At 42.9% G+C, this 25,209-nt stretch overlaps 1 protein-coding gene and 1 non-coding gene across 8 annotated transcripts in view; both read left to right on the top strand.

Annotated features, from left to right (window-relative positions):
- fubp3 (far upstream element (FUSE) binding protein 3) overlaps positions 1-25,209 on the top strand; it is a 92,739-nt gene that overhangs the window by 40,229 nt on the left and 27,301 nt on the right. For all 7 annotated transcript variants that reach the window (XM_067969842.1, XM_067969847.1, XM_067969845.1 and 4 more), the window contains exons 5-13: positions 759-830; positions 1,108-1,165; positions 2,796-2,961; positions 6,635-6,733; positions 9,400-9,498; positions 10,746-10,848; positions 13,498-13,598; positions 14,724-14,868; positions 23,207-23,370. In XM_067969842.1, the coding sequence (XP_067825943.1) occupies positions 759-830; positions 1,108-1,165; positions 2,796-2,961; positions 6,635-6,733; positions 9,400-9,498; positions 10,746-10,848; positions 13,498-13,598; positions 14,724-14,868; positions 23,207-23,370 (1,007 nt within the window). The remainder of the gene's footprint in view (positions 1-758; positions 831-1,107; positions 1,166-2,795; positions 2,962-6,634; positions 6,734-9,399; positions 9,499-10,745; positions 10,849-13,497; positions 13,599-14,723; positions 14,869-23,206; positions 23,371-25,209) is intronic.
- On the top strand, positions 16,694-16,765 carry trnag-ucc (transfer RNA glycine (anticodon UCC)). Its single transcript has one exon. It is a non-coding gene; the product is annotated as a tRNA-Gly (tRNA).

Genomic DNA, 25,209 nt, shown 5'->3' with positions numbered 1-25,209 from the left:
ATCTACAGGATCATAACCTATAGTAACTCTTACAAGAAGTGATTTGACTATGTCCATTTTGCCTGCTTGAGCTGCAGTTAAGAATTGAATGGAATCCATATACATGTATCTGATTACAGTGTTACACTTAACTCGGTTGCTGCTACAGATATTCAGTTTAGAGGATATGGGAGGTGAGTGAAAGGCAAAGTTTTGAAATTCCCCAGTATCCCCAAAGATTGTCCAGGTGTTTTATTTTTGTTTCTGTACTTCTGCCACCAAGTTTCCTCCTTTAGCCATACAAGCCATGAGCTTCTGTGTGCAGGTTGATGCTTCTACATAATCTTTTTGGTGGGAAGTGCTTTCCTGGTGGGGTGGGACCTGCTGTGTCGTCGTCCTCCTACTGGTGGAATGTTCTTTTTATTGCCCCAGCTGAGAATTGGTGAAATTTGCAGCTTGGGCACAGTGTAGTTTGAATATTGGTCATTTCTGGGATGTCAACTAGCAGCCGCCATTTTGAGTCCCTGCATACTGCTGCTGAGTTGCTTGTCTAAATATTACTTAAATGTATTGGAGATAACTCTTTGTAGTTCCTCAAAGATGGCTGTCTTAATGTTCTATATATTTTGCATTTGATGCATCATGAAAGATGAACTGAGTATCTTTAGACAGGCCGTATTCAAATCAAGTCTATGTAGGCCAGAATAGGGCTGCTTTCTCTAAGGTAGTATTGATATTCCTGTCATATTGACTCAGATTATTGCTATTGCTCTCTTCAGTAATTGGCAGGGGAGGAGAACAGATATCTCGGATACAGATGGAATCTGGCTGCAAGATTCAGATTGCACCTGGTAAGCACTTGGCTGTTTAGATTAGGCTAGATCATCTTCAGTTTCTGGTTTAAAAAAATTACACCTTTCAAGTCTATTTTAAAATGCATTTGTTTGTCTTAGATATTGTGATGTAATCCTGCTACCATTATTGTCTAACCAATATAGGTTGATGTGCAATATTGATACTGTTCTGGCTTGACAAATATTGTCTTAAACTCTTTTGTAGTAATGCTGTGGTACCAGGAACTCTCATTTCCTGTTAAGCTAACTTTACTTTTTGCACCCTCCCCCCAAGATAGTGGAGGTCTCCCAGAAAGGTCCTGCACATTAACAGGCTCCCCAGAGAACATAGAGTAAGTGTTGTCTGTCTTCTGTTTTCCTGAGTATATGTTTGACATAGTAAGCTATTGTAAAATCTGGTATATAATTTGCACTTTCATGCATGCTGTTATGTCCATTTGTATCCATTCTCCCTCCCACAAATGTTCTTGCCTTACCAACCATCCTCCCTGCTCCAAAGCCCAGGGTGCTGAGATTAACTATAGCACACCTACTGCTGCTCTGACTTGACACCCTTGAACCTGGAACCAAATAGTCTGTGGCTATGGTACTGTTCCTTTTTAGGACATGGGGCCACCAATTATATTCAGCCAACGTCCACTTGCCAATGCTATCGATCTTACTGAGGTCCAGGTCCAACTCTATGTTCAGCTGCCAAAAACTCTTAATGGGTATTATTTCAGCAACTGTGTTATTTTCATGCCATACATTTATTTCTGTCCAGTGTCAAAAGGAGAAACTTGAATTTCACTTCAAACTAGAAGAATTGCTAAATTTCTGTACAAGATAGATTTATGTGTTGCTTTAGTTGACCCCAGATAAGTGTTGCTTTAGTTAACCCCAGGGGGTTGGAATGGACAAGATAAGATAGATTTTGCTGTTATATCTACTCTTGCAAGAAAAATCAAATGTGCACAACTGGCTTCATTTGAGCGATGGTTAACCAAAGATAAACAGAAGGGACAAAAGTTGATGGACTGCTGGGCTCATGCCACCTGTACTGCCAAGTCCTGCGTGGCCCACAGTGTGGTTCCAAGACCTGACACAGATCATAGTCTGCCAGCTGAGGACCACTGCACTAGGATAATAGCTTAAATATAAGGGAACTTGTACACTGGTATGAGTTTCACGGTTGTTACTAATAACTATGAATATGGGAAATAAGACTTAAATAGTAAAGACTTAAATGTGACTTAGTGTAGATTTTATAAATAAGCCCTCCAGGGTTTGTTTAGAGACTAATTCTTTTTTAATTGTATGACTCGTGTTGAAATGCCTTTTCAAACACTGATATGTCAATGATGTGTCATTTCTAGCACAAAAGATAGTTAAAGCAGCGGCACATTTGCCTGTGGCTTGTAATCTTTTGTTCTCAATGTTTTTGAACAACATTCTCCACTTCAGACTCCCGGACCTCTGCCAATGATACATATGCGTTGTGCAGAGACGCATGAGAATGATTTGTAGTGATTCTCCTCTTGTTCCTTCCCTTCCCTTTCAAAATACGAGGCAGCACCCAGCCTCTGCTTGATGTCTTCACCTGCTAGGAACGATGGAATTGAGGGATTCTTGTGAATCTATGTCCTGTGCTACAGCACATTAGAGTGCTGGTGTGTTGAAACCCCATCCCAGGGAAATCAGGCTCATGGAACTATCTGCCTGAAATGGACTGAATTTTTCTGGAAGCTAAGTATTTAACGAGCTCTTTAATGTTTTGGCCAAAGGAAATCTTCAACCAGCTAACAACAAAACTAAATGATTGTAGCAAAGGGTTACATCAGTCTGATGCTATGACATTCCTGTGGAGTATTTTGTTGAATGTAATTTAATTACTTCAGTCATGCAAACTTGTTTGAATTGTGTAGTTCTGTACTTTTAAGACTGACTTGGCCGATCACTGTGATGTGCTGGTTTATTAATCAGAGAAGCGAAAAGACTCCTAGGACAGATTGTGGATCGGTGTCGGAACGGACCTGGCTTTCACAACGACATTGATGGTTCCAACAGCGCTATACAGGAAATCCAAATCCCGGCCAGCAAAGTGGGTCTTGTCATCGGCAAAGGAGGGGAAACCATTAAACAACTGCAGGTAAGAGAAGCCTGTGACAATATGGTGGAGTCGGTTCTAACAAACTTATCTCAAATCTTCAATTACTACAAGCATATTATGTGATCTTAAAATCTGTGAATTACTTGGGCCCAACAATTTACTGGTCATACCTCCTGTACTGTGAACATTCAGGACAGACTGATACATTCTGGTAGTTGGCCTGCTGTCTTAAATTCATCCGCAGAGTCCATTTTACAGTGAACAAATTTATTTGGTGTATTGGTACTAATATATTGGAGGAAAATGCAATTAAGCTAATACTTTTTAATTTTAAATGCTCTAAATTCACGGCCTCAAATTGCTTCCACAAACCTGTAACCACCAGTGCTTTACCCTAGTGTGTTATAGTTAAAAATACCCTTTTCAGACACAGCCTATGTTTTGAAAGTTATAATCTATAATTTACCATCTGGCTTTTCACAGCTTAAGTGGCCAAAGTATGAAAAGTTCATGCATCATCTGTTGCACTTCCTTGAAATTCTAGTTGCAGTGCTCCAGTATTACTATTCCCAAGATATGTCCAAGCTTTTTGTCATTGTGGGCTGCTTAGGCACAGACTATAGAGCTTCACAGACTTCAAATCATTGTTCTTGTCTCTTCAGTTAGAAGGTTGTGGATTCAAGCCCCACTTGAACACACAAATCTAGGCTGATACTTCAGTGCAGTACTGAAGGAGTGCTGCATTGTTGGCGATGCTGTCTTTTGGTTGAGACATTAAACCGAGGGCTTTGTCTGTCTGGTAAATTGGTACTATTCAAAGAGCAAAAGAGTTCTGGTGTCCTGGCCAGCGTTTATCCCTCAACCAACACCACCAAAACAGATTAAATGGACATTTATCTTGTTGCTGCTTGTGGGACCTTGCTGTCCACAAATTGACTGCTGTTTTTGCCTACCTAATAGCATCAAAAGTAATTCATTGTGAAGCATTTTGGGGAATTCTGACATGAAAAGCCATATAAATGCAAATTTGTTTGTTCATTCACTTCCATTAATTTGCATATATCTCAAGTCTCTAATACTAACAGACCTTGGTGTTCTGATATAGGATTTATCCATCAATGGGGTAACAGCATTAAGAAATAAAAACAGAAAATGCTAGAGAAGCTCAGTAAATCAGGCAGCATTCGTGGAGAAAGAAAAACAAGAGTTAACGTTTCAGGTCGAAGACCTTTTGTCAGAACTGGAAGATGTTAAGAGTTAAAGTTTTTGAGCAAGTACAGAGCCGGGGGGAGGGGAGGAAAGAACAAAAGAGAAGGTCTGTGATAGGTAGAGGACAAAAGGGATGATGAGGCAAGGAAGGTGGTAATGGGACAGGTTAAGAAACAAAAGATTGATCAGGAGTAACTGTAAATGGCAGCAGCAGAACCATTACCAGCACTAACTGACTGAAAAAATGGGAGCAGTGGTTATGATCTGGTTATGGTTTCATTAACTTCAGATTGCCTTGCACCATCATCCCTTTTGTTATTTAATCACTCTTGCCCTATCACAGACCTTCCCTGTTCTTTCCTCCCCTCCCCCTTCCCCTGGCTCTGTACTTGCTCAAAAACTTTAACCCTTAACATCTTCCAGTTGTGATAAAAGGTTATCGACCTGAAATGTTAGCTCTGTTTCTTTCTCCACAGATGCTGCCTGATTTGCTGAGCTTCTCCAGCATTTTCTGTTTTTATTTCAGATTTCCAGCATCTGCAGTATTTTGGTTTTGAACAGCATTAAGAACATCTCTTTGCAAACCTCCAGGCCCACAAAATTGAAATGGCACAAACCAGCGAGTAAGAAATACAGCCATATATAGAACCAAGTTACCTGGCATTCATGGGCTGGATAACTAGGACTTGCTGACTGCAAGTGGCCCATGTGCCATTGTTTAGACACCCCTGACTGTTTTCTGCTGCTGTTTGGCTCGCTGCCTTATTTTTCTGGCCTTCTTACAACCTCCACAAATTGTTGCACAGGTTCCAACAATAGTAGAGAATTCAGTCCTGGTATAATGAAGAAGGTGACTGGTTGACAATTGTCACATAATGTCCTATGAAAGCATCATTCCGTCTCAATCTGCCCTAATTTTGCTCTGTAGAGTTTGAATAGCATTCAGCAAAATGCAGATTGAACTTTTAATAGGGTTTGACTATCTTTAATCCTTTGTTTTTGGGCTGGTTGAGAGGAAAGAGAAAAAATCAATGCTTGTTCCTAGTGAGCAGCTATAGTGGTTATATCAAAAATGTCTGAATGAGCTGTACTAAACTGGCTCTTGTGCAATTCACTCTGCACAGCTGTGGAAAACTGGAGGTGCTTCACCAGGGTTGCTCAGTGATGTTATATATTTAGTTGGGGCGTGGGAAAGTTTTCTTGAGTATGTATGCTATAGGTACAGACTTTCAATCTAAGTGTTATTCAGTCTTTATCATCCTTTGCAACAGTTGTAAACAAACATTCTCCCCCTTAGGGGCAAAAAACAGTGCTGTAATAACCCCCTATTTTCTGTACGATGAGAATTCTTTGGATAGGTACAAATGAGGCTTATTGCATCTAAGGGAAACTCGAGGATAAGGCTAAAATGGACCTTACCCGTCAGTTTTTGGCTCATCCAAAAGTGCCCGTGGCTATCGTTTTAAAAATTGCTAATGAGCTGGATGTCTTTCCAAATGGACTTGCTCTACTTTCCAAGCACAGAAACATGATGCTGCATCATTTCAGCCTTGGCTTGCAGGATTCTCTGGTCAGCATTTTCAGTGAGCAGCCAGGGAGGGGGGAGGACCACTGGCAGCCCAAGTAATGTCATATTTTCATAACCCAGCAATGGAAATGCAAAGATGGAAATCCAGATCGAGATGCCAGGCACCTCAAATTTTTTTAACATGAGTCTTGGAGAATGCATTTGTCAGCTGAATGTCATCGGATGAGGCAATCTTAGCTTGGAGTATTCCGTTAAGTGTGAGTATTCCTTTAACTGAGCTTTGCCCCATTTGTTAGAGGCTGTCCGTAACTAGTCATTTTTGCAAGTCTGCAAAAAGTATTCTGAGGGGAGCGTGTTAATGCTCCATAAAGTTTTTCTTTTTTGAAACTGCACATTTTAGGGAGAGGGCATAGAAAAGAGGAGGGCGTACTTTGTACATATGCTAAAAATCTAACTTTTTTTCTTGCTGTGTGATTGAAGGAACACTTAAGAACCTTTACAGTCCTTTTTCTAGGTGCATAATGTGGGCAAATTGGTATTTGTAATTTGAATAGTGATGGGTCAGAGAGGAAGTTATGGTACACCTGATGTAAACAACTATATTGTATAGTTTGTTACATTGAGCTGAACTTTATTGTGGCCATTTAGGCACAGGCCATCTACACTGTTGCTCTTCAGCCATCCTCTGCTATGAGACAGTTACCTATTCAGTGATCACTTTTAATGACAATTGCATCTCCTTTTATGGCAAATATAAGTGTTAAATCCACCTACCTGTTTAATCCTGAGCCACTTTATCCCTTAAAACGGGTAGGTTTGCGTTGCTAAAAGCCCATAACTAGAAATTTAACGTAACACCCATGATGAGAAGTTAACCATGTGGCTGGACCACTGAATGTGCTAACTTCCTTTTTAACAGACTATGGGGTGTTTGTGTCCACTTGTGGGGGCATGACCCTTCCTTTTCTTTTTCAGGAGAGAACTGGTGTAAAAATGATCATGATTCAGGATGGGCCACTTCCCACAGGTGCAGACAAACCACTGAGGATTACAGGGGATCCTTACAAAGTACAGGTGAGTTGACCTCAGTGCACAGATTTGAGACAATGAGAGCTGATTAGTGCATGGTTTCCTTGTAATTTATACCAGTGTACTTTATGCTACTCATCAAAATTGGGTTTCCCTAATTGAAAACTGAAGTCCTTGTGTGAAAGTGTTCAAGGGCACACTGATTTTGTTTTAATCAAAACCGGTGCCGTTTTTAACCTTGCCATTTCACCATGTCAGTGTTGACTTTGCTTAACACTTGGTAAAATGGGAAACTGCAAATTCCGTGTCTTGGGTTCTGGGAGAACAGGCACAATTTCATTTCTATGTCGTGCCATATTCTGATGAAGAAAATATTGCAAAGATGGAAAATCTGAAATAGGTACAGAATGCTGGACCTAGGTCATTCTGCAACTGAAAAGATAGCTTGATGTGTGTCAGTGTAAATATGAAATTCTTTAAATTTTCTGTTCTCAAATTATATCTGTGAAAGTGGCAGCAAATTATTTCACACAGAACTTCTAGTGCATAAAGACCTAATTTCTAGTGTCTCTTCATAGCTACAATCCTTCATTCTTCCTATAACGGTGCCCAAAACTACGCACAATACTGCAATTGCAGCCTAACTACGGTCTTTTACGAGTTCATTGGTTCCTTGCATTTGTAGTCTATGCCTGTAGATTAAAAAAGACAGGAATTTTGTTTGCCTTTTGTCTGGCCTTATCTACTTGTGCGGATATTGTTAATGACCAGTGTATGGGTACACAAAGGTCCTTCCACTCCATTTAAAATCTTAACCATTTCAGGAGTATTTCCTTTCTTCCAAAATATATTAATTCACATTTTTCTACAGTGAATGCGTCTGCCATCTGTCTTGCTTGCCTCAGTCCTGCTGTACTTCACAATCACACTTGCAGTTTACCATACCGCCCCAATTTGGTGGCATCAGCAAATTTCGATGTTCCCTTAAATCCTAAGCTCAGATCATATATGTATGTAGAAAATAAGAGTGCCCCCCAACACAGACCCCTGTGGAATACTGCTCACTACAACTTTTTGGTCATGAAACTTGTTTTCCACCTACTGTTTGCCTTCTATCCTCCAGCGATCTCTCTCTCCAGGATCACCATGCTCTTTTTCATGCCATGTGCCGTTATCTTTGCCATAGGTCCACTAGATATTTGTGAATGAGGAATGCCATTCAGCCCATCATAATTCACCCATCCAGAAAGACCTAAATTCCTCCATTGTAGTATCCAGTTGTTTGTTAAATGATTCTAGGCTCTTCGTCGCCACTATTCTATCTGGGATTACATTGCGTGTATTATTTATTCTTTACGTGAAGAAAAATTCTGATTTCAGTCCCAAGTTTGCTTTTTATTAATTTGAACCGGTGTCTCCTCGTTTTACTCTCTCAATTTAGTTTGACTTAATTTTTTGGATTTACCTTTGCCACACTGTTTACTGTTTTATAAACCTCATGATATCACCCCTCAGACCCCTTCTGAAAAGCCCAAGTTTAACCCACCTTTCCTCATAAATCAGACCTCTAACACTGTTGATCATCCCAGTGGCTCTTCCCTGCGCTGCCTCCAGTACTTGAATGTCTCCCTCATGTCTTTCACCAGAACTGGACTCAGTACAAAAGGTGTGGCCTGACCAGAGCACACTACAGTTTACTTCCTCTGTTTTTTAATTCCCATTGCTAATCCACGATTCTATTTGCCAATTTTTTTTTCCCATTTGATCTGGGCAAGATTTTTTTTTTCTCGCTATAATTTCCTTTTTTTTCCCCCCCAGTCCTTGTCCTTAACTTTTCTTTTCCCATTTCTATTCTTAAATTGAACCTAATTGTATTGTGGTCATAGTTGCTGAAATGATTGCCTGCCTTTAGGAACCCTACTTGCTGCACTTCATTATCCAGAACCAGGTCATGTAGTGCGTGCTTCCTGTTGAAGCAACATATTGACTGAAGTGCTGAACACATGGGAAGAAACCCTCCCTTACACACACTTACTTTATCTGTCTATTTTTGGATAATTAAGATCCCCTACATTTATGACTCATTTTGTCTGCAAATGTTGACCTCTCTTTCCTTTCCACTAGTCAGCAGTCTATAATATACTCCAGTAATGTGACTCGATCCTTTGCTATTTCTCTGCTCAATCCAAAGTCATTCTATTTTGGACCACTTCTCTATTCGAATCCTTACACCCTGGCGTTATGAAATATTTTCTCACTGCTGCCCCTCCTTCCTGATCCCTCTTGAAGGTTTGATACCGTGGAATATTTAATTGCCAATTCTGATTCAGGGCTGCCGTGTTTCGGTTACTGTTCTTCTATCATGATCGTGAGCAACATAGTTTGTTTGCTGCTTTCTAAGACTCTGCTTAGAATCTGCCCTGACAACTAAGATCAAGAACTTTGTTTTTAATAGGGGAGCAAAAAAAGTACTGTACTTTGCTGAGCTGATTTCAGTGACTGTTTTGAGCACTGAAAATTCCTTTATTTAACATTGAAAATGTAAAGAATTTCATTTTTGCAGCCAAGTATGGTAAACTGCCTTGAAAGCTGTGATGAATGTTTGCTCAAAATGATTTTTTTCACAGATGCATGGTCCTTGTGCAAATGGTTGACCATCTACTCCAATAACCTTGTTTTTTCCCCTCTCTGCCTTTCCTTCCCATCCCCAGCAAGCTAAAGAGATGGTCTTGGAAATAATAAGAGATAAAGATCAAGGTGATTTCAGGCGGAATGAATTTGGTTCCAGAATGGGAGGAAATAGTGTAGATGTAAGTACTGGATTAATTGTATGTTGAAATTATAATAATGTGGAGATGCCGGTGATGGACTGGGGTTGAAATTATAATAGGCACATAATGTTTTCCAATGATATTTGGCCTGACTTTCTTTCCATTGCAGCTGCATTGCATCATACACCATAAAACCACAGTTACCTGTATTGCGTCATACATTATGAAAAAGCCGTTTTACCTGTTGGCATGAGTTTGACCTTTTTATACCAGTAAATTTATTCAAGGTGTGAACAGCTAGGTTATATTCACTGCACACACACTCTAGGTGCTCTAGTTGCTGTGCCTATGTTAGCAGGAGTGACTGATTCACCTCACAGATGCCTGTTAAGTATAACCATGGCGCGTCGTTGAAGTATAATTAGGATGCACACATTGGATTATCCCCATCAATATGGATTTAAATGCACTTGAAAACAGCTGGTTCTCCCACATATCTCAATTAATCCAGATCCTATTAAGGTTTAACTGTTTGAGACTTTTTTTGAAATTTTTGTAATGTGATTTGTATATTTATCAGCCAGGTCTTGCTAATTCCCCAAGTGGCTCCTGGGATTATTCAGTGAGTAGCTAAACTCTCCAAACCAGGAAAGTCCAAGGTGCAATTCCTGGTCTGTGTTGAGCTAGTCTCAGTTGCCAATAGAGACATTATAGCACCTTGGGATAAGGAGTGGAAAATTGAGAGGATTCCTGCTCCTGGTCATGATCCAGTGGCCCATGCTGGAAATGGACGTTGGGTGAGGACAGAATTGGACTTGGTTGGTATGCCCCATGGTTGAACAATCTGGCAACACTCATTACTGACATGAATAATGATCATGTGGGAAAATTACCTGAGGGCATCTGTGTCCAAGGAACTGTAACCCAGCAAGGAGTCTATTCCTTCAGGAAGGAAGTGGAGAAAGTTGGTGTAGGAGATAAACAAAATCTTATAAACAAAAAATGCTGGATTCTTGTTCTGCAGGTCCAGCATATTTGCCTGGTTGCCAGGGTTAATTGTTTGTGAAGTTCTATGAAAAAAGCAGATCGGTTAGTTGATCTGTCAAAAAGTTAACAGATTTGCTGAGGCTAAAGGCCTCTTCCTGTTCCTGAAAATTCTTGTTACTTTCAAAACAGTCATCCCACTGATTGGAGTAGGTAGGTTGGAGTTGATGTACTGTGCTAAACATTTGTAAAGACCAACTTACGAGAGTATATGTGGAATTAAAATGTTCTCTTTTTCCCAGGTTGCTGTACCTAGGTTTGCTGTTGGTATTGTAATAGGAAGAAATGGTGAAATGATAAAGAAGATTCAAAATGATGCTGGTGTCAGGATTCAGTTTAAACCAGGTAAAGAGACATTGCTTGATTTGTGAGTGGGGCAGTTTTCTAAAAGGGATCCATTCAGTTTGGATTTTAATACAGCTCTTATTGTAGGTTGTTAAATTACCTACATCTTTTTAAAGAAAAAAACACTTCCCTGATTTTATTTTGCTGACCAGCTCACAGCAACCCCAAACATTCCTGCACCTCTACCCATATTCTTTGAACTTGTACAATTTGGAGCCAAGTGCTCACAGGTAATATTTGAGAGTAATTCATCAGGAAGTGCAAAAGTGAAGGGTCACCCCAAAATCATTTTAGCTTTTTGTTCTACCACAACCGGTTACCAACCTGTAACCGCCAATACTTCAGTAGTTAAGTAGTTGAAAATGCTCTTCTGATAAAAACCCAAGTGTGTTACTGCTGGATGTTCTTCACCTTTTAAGTGGATACTGTGCTTTACTGAAAATGGAAAATGTCTGAAAAACTAACACTTCTATCATTTTACTTCTCTGAAATCCTACTGACAGCACTGAAGTTGAAGGTTTTCCAAATGCAGATTGAATAATTTACATAGTTGCATTGAGCTAATTGAATCTGGTCTGACAAAGTAGCTCAGCAAAATCCATTTCAGAGTTTACTGGAAATAAGAGTTGGGTTTAAAACAAATCCTCAGGCCATGACGCCTAGAGGACTAAGGGGCAGGATTAAAAAGGTAGCCGTAAAATTCAGTAGAAACCTTCCAAAATAATCCTGTTTGACTTGAGCAACAATAAAACACAACCTCCAATTATCTTTAATTACAAGCGATAGTCACTTCAAGTTTTTGCATTTTTGTTTTTCAAACCATGCCTGTGATGTACCTCTCTTCCCATCCAGTTGACTGATATCCAGCACAGCAACTTTTAAATCACTGCATAGGTCAGCAATTATGTTTCAGAAGGCTAATATTTGATCATGGTGTTGAAGGGCCTTCATTAGAATGAAAAGAAGCACTGGTTGTTTTTAAAATTGGCTGTCTATTAATAAGCCTGTTTATTAATATAACTGCTGCTAGATGTTCATTTCCAGATGGCTTATGTGTATTTCATAGAATCATACAACACAGAAGACGACCATTCGGCCCATCGTGCCTGTGCTGGCTCTCTGAAAGAGCTACCAATTAGTTCCACTCCCCTGCTCTTTCCTCATAGCCCAGCAAATTTTTCCTTTTTTTTAAGGAGAGATCCAATTCCCTTTTGAAAGTTACTACTGAATCTGCTTCCACCACCCTTTCAGGCATTGCATTCCAGATCATAACTTGCTGAATAATAAATTTTAAAAAAATTTTCATCTCCCCCCTCACTTTTTTGCCAATTATTTTAAATCTGTCTCTGGTTGCCGACCCACCTGCCAGTGGAGACAGTTTCTCCCTATCTACTCTATCAAAAACCCTCATAATTTTGAACATAAAATTTGCTAGGGAAAAGATGAAATACTTCAATGAAAGGGTCCTAATGGTCACATTTTTCTATCCAAGATGTATCGAGTGCGTTTGGATGTGAGATATTCAGGTTGTCCCACACTGCAAAAATAGCAGGCCATTTCATTCACTATGCTGGGAAACAAACCTACCCATTACAATTTGTTGACTTTTTTTCCATTTCTGATTTCCATTTCTGTTTTTCTCCCTCCATCCCCATTCCAATGCTCTTTCCAAAGATATCGATTCCTGCTCGGGTGAGGCTCTATGGGCACGGAGTGAACAGTATGTCATTCAGGTGGCCATTCTTTATGGACAAACTGTTGGCAGGCTATTTGACTCTGGAGGGTGTCACTGCTAAGTGTGATCATGTCCTCACTAGGAGTCAACAGATGAGCAGCAATGCTGCCTGGATTCTTTCTTTGGAACCCCGCCTCCATGTCTAAGGTTACTGAGGCCAGTTGTAGTATCGCAGCTACTACTCCAGCAGAGATCAGCTAATTCAGTTCAAATGTTTTGTCTGTGTGACGAGTGCTACATTGGGTGGTGTCTTTATCCATAGTGCCAATGAGGGGGCCTTGGGACCATTGAGAGTTATAAGATTGTTTAGTGGTAGCAGTCATAAGATCATAGAATCATTTGGCACCTGTGTCGGCTCTTTGAAAGAGCAATGCAATTAGTCCCACTTCTCTGCTCTTTCCCCATGGCCCTGCAATTTTTTCCCCTTCCAAGTATTTATCCAATTCACTTTGGAAAGTTGCTATTGAATCAGCCTCCACCGGCCCTTTAAATTAGTTCATTCCAGATCACCATAAACTCGCTGTGTAAAAAATATTTTCCTCATCTCGCCTCTGGATATTTTGCCAATTACCTTAAATCTGTGTCCTCTGGTTATGGGCCCTCTTGCCAGTGGAAACAGTTTCTCCCTATTTATTATCAAATCCCCCTATAATTTTGAACACAAAATTCTGACTTTACTGTTTAACCCTTCCTATGCTGCATGAGTTGCTACTCATCAATTAAAATGAAAGAGTTGAGTCATTTGGTTTAGGAATAGTTAAAGCTCTCAAAACTGTAAAACATATCCTGGCTCTCTGCCCATCATTAATAGGATTTCATTTGGCCTTTCCCTGTCCACTCCCAATCTTTGTAAGAGATACATTGAACTGTCAGAAGGAAGTATGTATCTCTCACCAACCTGTTTCTTCTTCCAGACGATGGTGTTATGCCAGACAGAATTGCTCAGGTGATGGGACCTCCAGACAGGTGTCAACATGCTGCTCATATGATTAATGAACTTATTCACACTGCCCAGGTGAGGAAGTAAATGCTTCTATTAAGCAAAGAAAAATACATAGTATGTATAGTTTAACAAATCTGTTGATTGCTATATTCTTGTTCTTTGGTCACTTTGTTTAGTTTTGCCTCAATCGTTTTCTTCTCCCTTCCTTCCCCACCTAGATTTCTTCCCTTCTTCTGAAGGTACTGGCGCACAGTGGGATAGGATTCCATGCGCACTTTACCCAAGGGGCTGTCCTTCATATATGAGCCTAGACATTAAGTGTGGGCAGACTAATTCAAAAGGCCTCAATACTTAATATTTTGTTTGTAAAGTGTTGCTGCTGATTGCAGTTTAAAAGCTACATCCGTGCCTGATATATCTGCCTGGTTTTAAGGGAAACTTTACTATGCAGTCAATATAAGGTATGGTGTGTTATTGATCTTTTAGTGTAGATTTGAGAAATCCCTATGTTCCAACAAGCTCTGCTTCTCAAATTTCCCTAAGTTTTGTTTAACTATAATATCAAATCAAAGCATGATATAAAATTAAGGGCAGAATAAATAACTTAATTCAGTCTTCATTTTAATGTCGGCAGAAATTATTCTCTGCCCTCTAACCCTGACTCACTTGAAGGTTGTACTTGGTTTTAATTCCGCGTCTGCAACGTCACGTGAGATCTGACAAGTAATGTTTAAAATATCCTGATTGTGGGCGCAATGTTAATGTTTAAAGCAAATGATGATGTCCTGTCCCATTTCTCTTTCCCCATTTCAGTTTGAATTACTATATTAAACTATTGTACCATTTTTGAGGGAGGAATGGGTCCTACTAAAACATAGAGAATCTGGTGGACCGATGAAGTAAATTGACATGTTGCAGCACTAGTTTCATTGCATTGGATGGAGTGTATTTACAGAGCTCAATGAACGCTTCTAGTGGAAGTAAAACTGCTGCAACTGAACGGGTTTGTGTAATGTTGCTATACCAGTCTGCTTCTGGATCATAAAACTGGTCGTCCACCCCAACATTAAAATAATCAGTTTTACCTGTCTCTGCACAATACTCTGACGGTGGTTAATCAACGTCTCGGTGTAAATAGTATCAAAACTGTATTTGTATTTCTGCTCTGCATTGTTTAATACATATTCATTCTTTCAGGAGAGGGATGGTCAATCTGGCTTTGGTGGTCCCGGAAGAGGACGGGGTAGGGGACGTAGCGACTGGAATATGGGACCCCCAGGTGGAATGCAGGAAATAACGTATACAATACCCGCTGATAAATGTGGCTTAGTTATTGGAAGAGGTATGATGATCTGACTGAATAATTGCATTGAATTTAATAATTAACTGGAAACTTCACATTACTGCAATTGTACAACTGTAGAAGATTATGGTAATTATGACATTGAAAGAAAACTAGAAATGGCATAGCAGAACTTTTTACTGGGGGACACATTTTTGGTAGGGGAGGGAGGAAAATTTGAGAAAAAAACTCTTCCGGCTTTGTGAAAGACTTCAATTGCTTAATCGTTTGTTGTATTTGGGAATAACAATCGCTTGAGCCAATTCCTTCAGAACTCTGGGATGAAAGTTGTTAGCTAGGAGGCTTGTCCATCATGAGCTTCAACAACCTCTCCAATATGTCCCCTCACGATTTTAAAAATGTTCTCTCTGTACTCACCTTTAAACTATATCCCAATTCTGGCATTTCTCCCCCATTTCTTTTGTGAACATTGTTGAAAAATTGTCAAGTACTTTAGCAATTTCTCTATCTTCAGATACCAATTCCCCATTGTCATTTATTAGTGGGCCAACCCCTCTTTGCACGTTTTGTTTACTCCTGACATACTTGAACACTCTACTGTTCTGCGTTATGTTTCCCTTGTGATCCCTCTTTGTAGCCCTTTCAGTTTCTTGGCATTCTTCAGCCTATCTTTATAGATCTTGTCGTATTCCTTTATTGAACATTGAAAAATTTTGTATCTTTTGTCTTTATCTCTAATGTGTTTTACAACTTTGTTAGTGAGCCCAACTGGTCTTACTCTTTTATTCTGTCCCTGACCTATTTCAAGGATAAATTCCTTTTGCATCTTAAAAACGATCCCATTGAAACTATTCTACCTTCCTTCCACATCTTTTCCTTCCAGTATCTCTTCCCATTTTACCATTCCCATGCATTCTCTCATATGTCTAATTTAGCTTTTTAAATGAGACGATTTCATCACAGAGCATATACACGCTGAAGAAGTGGTGGTGACGGGGTTAATTGTCAAACATTTGCTTTAGTGTAAAAGTTTTATCCTGCATCACTATGTATGGAGTGGAAATGCAGTTGCAGTTCTGATTTAAACTGTTTATGCAGTGGGATTCTTTTAACCTCTTGAGAACTGCAATAGCATTTCCATTCCAATTTGTACAGTGCTGCAGGATAAAACTTTTCCACTACAAACTGAAGCATTTAGAGTTGACACTTTTCACAGCCATGCATTTCCTACGGTTTTGATGGGACGGGTTATATATTCTCCCAAGCCAACTTTGATTTTTAGCCAGCTGCTAGCTATACCCTGTGGAGATTCTCTCTATTCGAATTCTGGTTCCCACTTGGTGCCTCCACAAAACAGAATGACTCAGGCCAGGATCTTTTAGTGTTTGGGGTCAGACCATTGGCGTGTGATGTTCCTTTTAATTCCATGCTTTGAGCTGCTCGTATTTTAATAAATGGTGGGAAACAGTTGTTATACCATAAAGGCTAATATATGGAGGTCTCAGGCACAATAGTGGCTGGTGTCACTGAATTATATTTAAACCAAGGTAAGAGGCAGCAAGTTAGACTATGTATTCTTACCAACCCTTTCCCCAGTTGTGATCCCCCTGTCATACATTAGTGCCATACATGCAAATGAGCAACCTACTGCCACTGCACACATGCTTGGAGAGACAAAACGGTGGACCGGGGAATTACTTTTCTGCCACTTGATCTGTGAACTGGAGCAAGTGGATAACAGTATCAGCTTGAACTGGAGGCGGGAAGAAGGCAGGTGTAAATTGGAAAAGGGAAGAATGCCTGTGAATTGGGGTGGGGAAAAGGAATACCAGAACTCAGGCCAGGATGGTGGTATTGCGGTGAAGCGATGGTGGTATTGCGGTGAGCATAGCTGCCTTCCAAGCAGTTGACCCGGGTTCGATTCCCGGTCATCGCAGTTAAGTGTTCATATTCATTTATTTCCATCAGAAACCTATAGGGGAGAGATACAAAAGGGTCCAGAGGGGCAATTTTTTCACTCAATGGGTGGTGAGTGTCTGGAACGAGCTGCCAGAGGCAGTAGTAGAGGCGGGTACAATTTTGTCTTTTAAAAAGCATTTGGACAGTTACATGGGTAAGATGGGTATAGAGGGATATGGGCCAAGTGCAGGCAATTGGGACTAGCTTAGTGGTATAAACTGGGCGACATGGACATGTTGGGCCGAAGGGCCTGTTTCCATGTTGTAACTTCTATGATTCTAACTAGAATGCACTCCCAAATAGAGTAGTGGTGGTGAAATGCCCGCTATAGCTTGCAATTTCTCCAGAGTATGATGGAGAATCGCCGCAATTTTTGCCTCGACCTTCTGCAATTTCCCAGTACCCTCGCCATTTTGTGCACTTCAATGATTCAGTAGTATAGTCTGAGGGTGTTGATGCTGGGGAAATCACTCTGGTTGTATTACGGGGCAATTGGCAGATTCTGTAACACTGAAACACCATCAAAATTGCTTGTGCACAATTTTAAACTTTTATTTCCTGGTCACAGGAACTGCCCTGGAGGTTAGAAAGGTGGGTACAAGCTCGTGAAGGGAATGTTATTACTGGTCTGTGTGACAGGCTGAGCAAAACAGCTTGCAGGAGGCCAGAAAAGATGAGTTTGTCCTGCCAGTGGCAGCATTTGTATTGCTGCTGGGGCAGCAATGCATAAATCAGGCTTTTGCTAAATTCACCTCTAAGCGATCTTTGTATTTCTTGAGGTGACTGTTCTGCCTCCTTTGTCTTGTGGTGCTGTCACTGAGGTTGGAGCTGCTGTCGGGACAGCAGTGTATATTGAATTCAGCATTGTACTAGAAGTGAGTGGTGTGACACTTGTGCTCCCTGTGCTGTGGCTGCTGTCAGTTTGCTTTACTCCATGTTTATTGCCTGTGATGGTGAAGCATAAATTGCTAAAAGTCTAGTGAAAGTGACGTTCCAGTTCAAACCAGTTTTGTGTCTTCACTCTTGTAGTCTGATGTCCACTGAAAGTATAACGAAAGAAATCCGCATTCTCCTATACATTCTGCCTCCCTCTCCTCCAATGTGCTATATGGATATTCAGTATTGTCACTAGTTATTTTTTGTAAAGTGTAATTGTGAGCGTGAGATTTTTGTACTGTCCACTCAAAAGTTTTTTTTAAAAGTCGAGTCATGCAATTACCGATTTTGTCCTTCGATTTTTGCCTTGAAGTAAGCAAGCTTATTTAGATTGTATAATGAGCAATAACTAGACAATGCAAGTACAACATTCACAAGCTTCAAGCAAGGCTATAGATTAGAAACCCCTTCCCGCTCCTCCTTATGTAGTAATGGGCATGTGGAACAGACTCCAAGTGAAGCTAGTTGATTCTGGGTCAAGTGCTTAAAAGAAATGCTGGATCTGTGGTTGTTGAAAAGTAGGATTGAGGATTCTAGTATTATAACAGCACTGCTTGTTTTTTCTTCTTGGGATGTGAGGCAAGAAACTTGGTGTTCCTTAAAGTAGGGATCAACAGGGGTGGTGGTTGTCAAGGTTCAGTCCATGATAGAATAATTACATGGGCCCTGGATGGGGTGGGCTTGATGGCCTGAGACTTTTTCTCACTCTGGACTTGACGTTTGATGAGAATTTTGTACTGTATAACGCTAAGGTAAAGTATCTAGTGATGGTGGTGATGGAAGCAGATTGAGGAGCTGCTTTAAGAATGTCAAATGCTATTAAAGCATATTGGTTAATTATGATTTTCTCTCTAGCTTACTGTTAACAGTACACTAAACGAACCTGGTGACAATACTGGATTTAAAGTGTGTTCTGGGCAGATTCAAGATTTTATTAAGTGAAGACGTCTTAAGAAGTGTGGACAAGTGCATAAGCATATGATACTGAATGCATAGTTCACAAAGCTAATTAAAGTCACAGGTGGAGTAACTGGCCAAAACTGACTCCTCTCTTCCAAAAATTACACTGGGGTTTATCGGTGCCTACTCTCATTTTTTTCATTAATTGAGTTTAAGGTCTGAACTGTTTCAACAATATGTTTAATAAGCTATCCTAACCAAACCTTTCTTACTGCCTTAATGTTATGTTATATACACTACATATGTTAGCGTTCAGAAGCATTTATTATTGATGTCCAACGTGTGAAAGGAGTGATTCAAATTTTAGCCTTTTAATTTACAGCAAGAGGGTAAAACGTAAACTAGCTAGAAAAGAGTAGCTTGAGATGTAAAAGACATATTTTCCCGTTTTCAAGTCTGAGAGATCTTTGAAGCCTGTCTTTTGGAGACTTAAACTTTGTAGGACTCCTTTACATTTTCATGAAGAGAATAATGAAGTGGCTTAAATTTCTGACACAACCCTTGACCTGTTTTAACTAAACTAATGATGGCTGAATGGAGCTGTTTTTAACATGAAACGTGACTTGAGATCACGGAAAATTGGTTCTCTTATTTCTCTTTCTCCCCCCCCCCCCCCCAAAAATCACAAAACACACATAAAAAAGACCAGTTCATTTAACTATATTGTGGTTGTGAGAACAGGGGCGGGTGAAGAAGCACACGCTTTGAAAACCCAGCACCTCATTGTGCACATCCACAGCTTAATGTGAGTTACAATATGAGGCTAATGTGACATTAATTGTTGGTGGTTGAGGTTTCGGTTCATGATCTTGTGTGAATCTCTCCTCTCAAACTCCTCCCCCCCCCCCCCCCCCCAAACCCCCTTCCCTCTTTTGGAGGGAGCGCAATTGAAATCTGACTGCATAACCAATGTTTCATGGGTCTTTTCAGGATCACTCTATCTCCCAGTCTCTAAAGTTGATGTCCGGCATTGCCTTTTCAGTGGCTCTGACCAGCTGAAAGAATTCTGAAAAGGTGACGAGGCAATAGAAACGTCAAGTGCTTTCTGTGTTGGGTGAAGACAGGAGCTAGAAGATAAATCGTTACTTCTCTACGCCATATTACCATGATAAAAAAAAAAATTGATGGATAATTCTCTAGTGCTGGATAGTGTCACTGCTGTCTTTTTAGTGGTTTGATTAATTGCTTTACAATTTTCATCAAGTACCATTGCAGTTGGTTTCACATTGCACCCCTGTCAGGCGGAAGAATAGACTGACTGTTGAACGTGTCTGTGACTGGCCACCAAGCGTCTTGTGAGTGACCTCCCCCAGTGGGTGCATTAACCACCAAGGGCAGCTCTTTGGACACACTGGAGGAGGGGGGACGGAGTGAGAGAAGCAGTCAGAGCAAGCACACACAACTCAACAAGTAATTGATGTTAGGACATAAACATTAGATTTTAATCAGTGTGCGGGTTTGAAAAGGCTTTGAGCTCAGATTGTTCGGTGAATAAAGCAGTAAAGAGAAGGCGTAAATTGGCTACATCTAGGAAGGCCACGCTTTAATTGATTTAGTTGGAGAATAGCATCGTTTTTTTAAGTTCCTTGGCTTCCATATGTTTAACAGGTACTGTCCCTGCTGTCTACAAACATTACAAAAGGATGCAATTAAAAAGGCACTTTCCACAGTAACTGTTTGGGGGAGGGGAAGAATTGTGCTACAAGAGAAATCTTTGTGAATGAATTTCTTTAACACATGAATATCAATTTAGTAATTGCTCACAGGCTTTTTACAGTCTATTAAATTTTATAGGATAGCTTTTGTTTTTCTAAATACGTAGTTACAGATTAACCGGGGTTTTTTTTGCAGTACGGAGCAAATTGCAGAACAGTTTTTTCAAATTAAACTCAGCACATTAACCCCTTTTTTGAGAGTTTAAAAAAAAAACTTGCTGTAGTTGCAGGCTGTTTGAATTCTATGCTTTGGACCATTAAGTGCATCCAGCTTGATCTATACTGCTGACAGGGTTCAGCAAATATTGCAGCAGCATGTTTCTGAATTTTGCAGTGATGTTGTCAAACAGCATTAATAAAGTTAGCACCATTGTTCATTGATGAGGTTTTTGCTTGGGCCCTTGTGCTTGTTGGTAATAAGTCAAATGTCCTGACCTGATTTTGTCACAGGAATTGTTAACACGATAGCTTGCGCTGGTCTCACACATTTGCCGTTCTGACTTCGCATAGTTCTTTAATGATTGCTTGTGGTTAATGCTGTCTTTTTTATAAAGTGTTCTCAAAGATGTGATTGCATTTTATTCCTATGCATTATATTTGCATAGTTGGTCTGTACTGTTAGGCATTTTCCAATGATGGTTGTGGTGCTGATGTGTTGGCACTAATTTCTGCTTGTGTTTAGTGAACAATTTAGGTTGTCAGTATTTCTAATGTGTGGTTTTTATACAGGAGTATTTCCAGTAATCATCTTGAGTAACAAGTACAAGGTCCATGTATCAGATATTAAAACTTAATTAATTGTTTTAGCCATCAATTAGTCTTTTCCCTCTGCCTCCACTGCCCCCCCCCCCCCAACTAAGTAACCAAGAAAAACAAATCTGAAATCCTAACACTGAATAGTGAGATACGTACAATTAGCAAAAGGCAGCTGTCCTATTCTTGGTGTTTTCTGACAAAGAATGCTATGTCTAGTTGTGAAGGAGATTCCGACACATCCAACTTTTGTGTTTTGATCAATTTGGAGAACGTGGCCATTTTTGATATCTATATTTGTTTCACTATAATGGCTGTCTTCAGGTTAAACTACAGCAATCTTCTCTCCTGCATGACATTTGAAATGTTCTGACTTCCTAAGTACTAACTAAAGTTGGTACATATGCTGCAAGTCAAATAGTTGATGCTTGTGCGTGAGCTACAAATGGTTCAAATGAATGCACTTTCTGAAAGGATGGTGGAAGCAGATTCAATAATAACTTTCCAAAGGGAATTGGATAAATACTTAAAGGAAAAAATTAGTAAGGCTGTGGGGAAAGGGCAGGAGAGTGGGACTAATTGGATAGCTCTAAGAGCAGGCACAATGTGCCGAATGGCCTCCCTTCTGTGCTGTATCATTCTATGATTCTATGATCAGAACATAACAAGCAATGTCCAGGTGCTTTATGAAGATTAGATCCCTGGGATTATGTTGGAGCCTATAAACCTTGGTTAGTTAATGCATGCTCTCTGTGGAACTTTATACAATGTTATTGTCTCCCTTTTGGGCTTCCTGAACCCCCTCCATTTCCCAGTGGAATGGCAAGCAACCTGCTCTTAGGCCTGTGCTGTGCTGTACTTGACTTGATTTCTGGGAGGTGTTAATGAGCTAGGTAGCCCCCTCCTCCCCATCCCAGCTCTCAACTTGGAGTTACATGTGTAAAATCTCTATTTTGTTTGATATAGAGCATTGTAGAAGCTACACTGCCTTGTTGAGATTTCTGAAGTTGCAGAGTTTATTCATATTTTTGGGAGCTGTAGTTTACATGTGATGCATTTGTAGAATTGTCTTATGGTCCCTTTGAGACCATGTTACTAGGGCTCAGGGTGAAGCCTGGTCTACTAACCATTGACTACATTTAGTGACTGATTAGATTATAGGATTTTTTAAAACTCTTTACACTTTGGGGTACCCATAGGTGAGGATCAACCAAGGCTGAAAACTTTTCTAAATAATTGTTTTTATTGGCATTAAAACAGCAGTTTTATACATCGAGATGCTTAAACCTTAGTAGTACATCTTGAAACGTAATCAATTTTTCTGCTTCAGGAGACGGAGGTTAATTCTTGGTTAACATCCAAGTCTCTTGGTCTCTGCTTCTGGATTGTCTCCTTGAACTTACGAAAATGGCTGTTTTTATATCTTTCTCGCCAGTGTGAAAGCATTGCTGATGTATATGACTGTTTCTCACAGTCTTCCAAGACTTAGTCAGGCAGCTAGCTGTCTTATCGTGAACCTCATCCTCATATCCGTTAAAATACATCAAGTTTCAGTTAGTCTTCAACGGTCTGGAGCAATAATAGCTTTCCAAACTTGGTCAAGCTTCCCAGCAAGCCGTCTTCAACAGTCAGGTTTTAACAGTTCTGTGTTCTAGCCTTCGGTTAATACTTGTAACCAAATTCTGCTCTTTTAGCAAGTAATCCAGGGTTTCTAGTCCATCCTTTTAGTTTTCCTTAAGACTGGTATTAAAAGTCCATATTGAAAAGTCCAAAATCCTTCAAGATGAATCAGTGAACGCTTCACTACTGCAATTAAGCTTCACGGGGGAGGCTTTTCACAAACTGCCTCAACATCTGCATCCGATTACGGTGTAGTTCATTTTAGATAGGCCAGTGACTTCAGTTACGTGTCAAGTGGTTTAAGGATACCTGACATTACTGCAGGATTACTAGGCGATAACGTGTATATATAATTCAACTAATTGTATTCTGGAAAGAACTGTATAGTTGAAACTGTTGTGAGGGCACGTTAACATTTCCATCCTGTTCTTCAGGTGGAGAGACCATCAAAAGCATTAACCAGCAAACAGGAGCACATGTAGAACTACAGAGAAACCCTCCACCAAATTCTGACCCTAATATCCGAATATTCATCATCCGTGGAGCTCTACAACAGATCGAACATGCTAGACAGTTAATAGAAGAAAAAATCAATGGGGTGAGATTTTTCTCAGTTTTTCACTGCCACCTAAATTTTCCATTTTTTTTTTCTCCATCCCCAACTGTTGCTTTACAGATTAGCTATTGGTTCAGAAACTTTATCTGCAAAAAAAAATCCCAGATGCTGGCCAGTGCTGTTGTAAATCAGGTGTGAGGGGAGACACTATTGATATCTTTCCTCCTCCTTATGAGAAGTGTTTAACATCTTGTCAGTGCTCTTTCTCTTCTGCATGTGTCGCGCGCGCCCCCGCCCGCTCTGTGTCGCGCGCGCCCCCGCCCGCTCTGTGTCGCGCGCGCCCCCGCCCGCTCTGTGTCGCGCGCAGCCCCCGCCCGCTCTGTGTCGCGCGCGCCCCCGCCCGCTCTGTGTCGCGCGCGCCCCCGCCCGCTCTGTGTCGCGCGCAGCCCCCGCCCGCTCTGTGTCGCGCGCGCCCCCGCCCGCTCTGTGTCGCGCGCGCCCCCGCCCGCTCTGTGTCGCGCGCAGCCCCCGCCCGCTCTGTGTCGCGCGCGCCCCCCGCCCGCTCTGTGTCGCGCGCGCCCCCCGCCCGCTCTGTGTCGCGCGCAGCCCCCGCCCGCTCTGTGTCGCGCGCGCCCCCGCCCGCTCTGTGTCGCGCGCGCCCCCGCCCGCTCTGTGTCGCGCGCGCCCCCGCCCGCTCTGTGTCGCGCGCGCCCCCGCCCGCTCTGTGTCGCGCGCGCCCCCCGCCCGCTCTGTGTCGCGCGCGCCCCCGCCCGCTCTGTGTCGCGCGCGCCCCCGCCCGCTCTGTGTCGCGCGCGCCCCCGCCCGCTCTGTGTCGCGCGCGCCCCCGCCCGCTCTGTGTCGCGCGCGCCCCCCGCCCGCTCTGTGTCGCGCGCAGCCCCCGCCCGCTCTGTGTCGCGCGCGCCCCCCCCCGCTCTGTGTCGCGCGCGCCCCCGCCCGCTCTGTGTCGCGCGCGCCCCCCGCCCGCTCTGTGTCGCGCGCGCCCCCGCCCGCTCTGTGTCGCGCGCGCCCCCCGCCCGCTCTGTGTCGCGCGCAGCCCCCCGCCCGCTCTGTGTCGCGCGCAGCCCCCGCCCGCTCTGTGTCGCGCGCAGCCCCCGCCCGCTCTGTGTCGCGCGCGCGCCCCCGCCCGCTCTGTGTCGCGCGCAGCCCCCGCCCGCTCTGTGTCGCGCGCGCCCCCGCCCGCTCTGTGTCGCGCGCGCCCCCGCCCGCTCTGTGTCGCGCGCGCCCCCCGCCCGCTCTGTGTCGCGCGCGCCCCCCGCCCGCTCTGTGTCGCGCGCGCCCCCCGCCCGCTCTGTGTCGCGCGCGCCCCCGCCCGCTCTGTGTCGCGCGCGCCCCCGCCCGCTCTGTGTCGCGCGCGCCCACCGCCCGCTCTGTGTCGCGCGCGCCCCCGCCCGCTCTGTGTCGCGCGCGCCCCCGCCCGCTCTGTGTCGCGCGCAGCCCCCGCCCGCTCTGTGTCGCGCGCGCCCCCGCCCGCTCTGTGTCGCGCGCGCCCCCGCCCGCTCTGTGTCGCGCGCAGCCCCCGCCCGCTCTGTGTCGCGCGCGCCCCCCGCCCGCTCTGTGTCGCGCGCGCCCCCGCCCGCTCTGTGTCGCGCGCGCCCCCCGCCCGCTCTGTGTCGCGCGCGCCCCCGCCCGCTCTGTGTCGCGCGCGCCCCCCGCCCGCTCTGTGTCGCGCGCAGCCCCCCGCCCGCTCTGTGTCGCGCGCGGCCCCCGCCCGCTCTGTGTCGCGCGCGCCCCCGCCCGCTCTGTGTCGCGCGCGCCCCCCGCCCGCTCTGTGTCGCGCGCAGCCCCCCGCCCGCTCTGTGTCGCGCGCGCCCCCCGCCCGCTCTGTGTCGCGCGCGCCCCCGCCCGCTCTGTGTCGCGCGC

The sequence above is a fragment of the Heptranchias perlo genome, chromosome 31, assembly GCF_035084215.1.
Source record: "Heptranchias perlo isolate sHepPer1 chromosome 31, sHepPer1.hap1, whole genome shotgun sequence".
Taxonomy (NCBI): Eukaryota; Metazoa; Chordata; class Chondrichthyes; order Hexanchiformes; family Hexanchidae; genus Heptranchias; species Heptranchias perlo.
The sequence above is the reverse complement of the archived record's forward strand: the minus strand, read 5'-3'. Positions and strand labels throughout refer to the sequence as shown.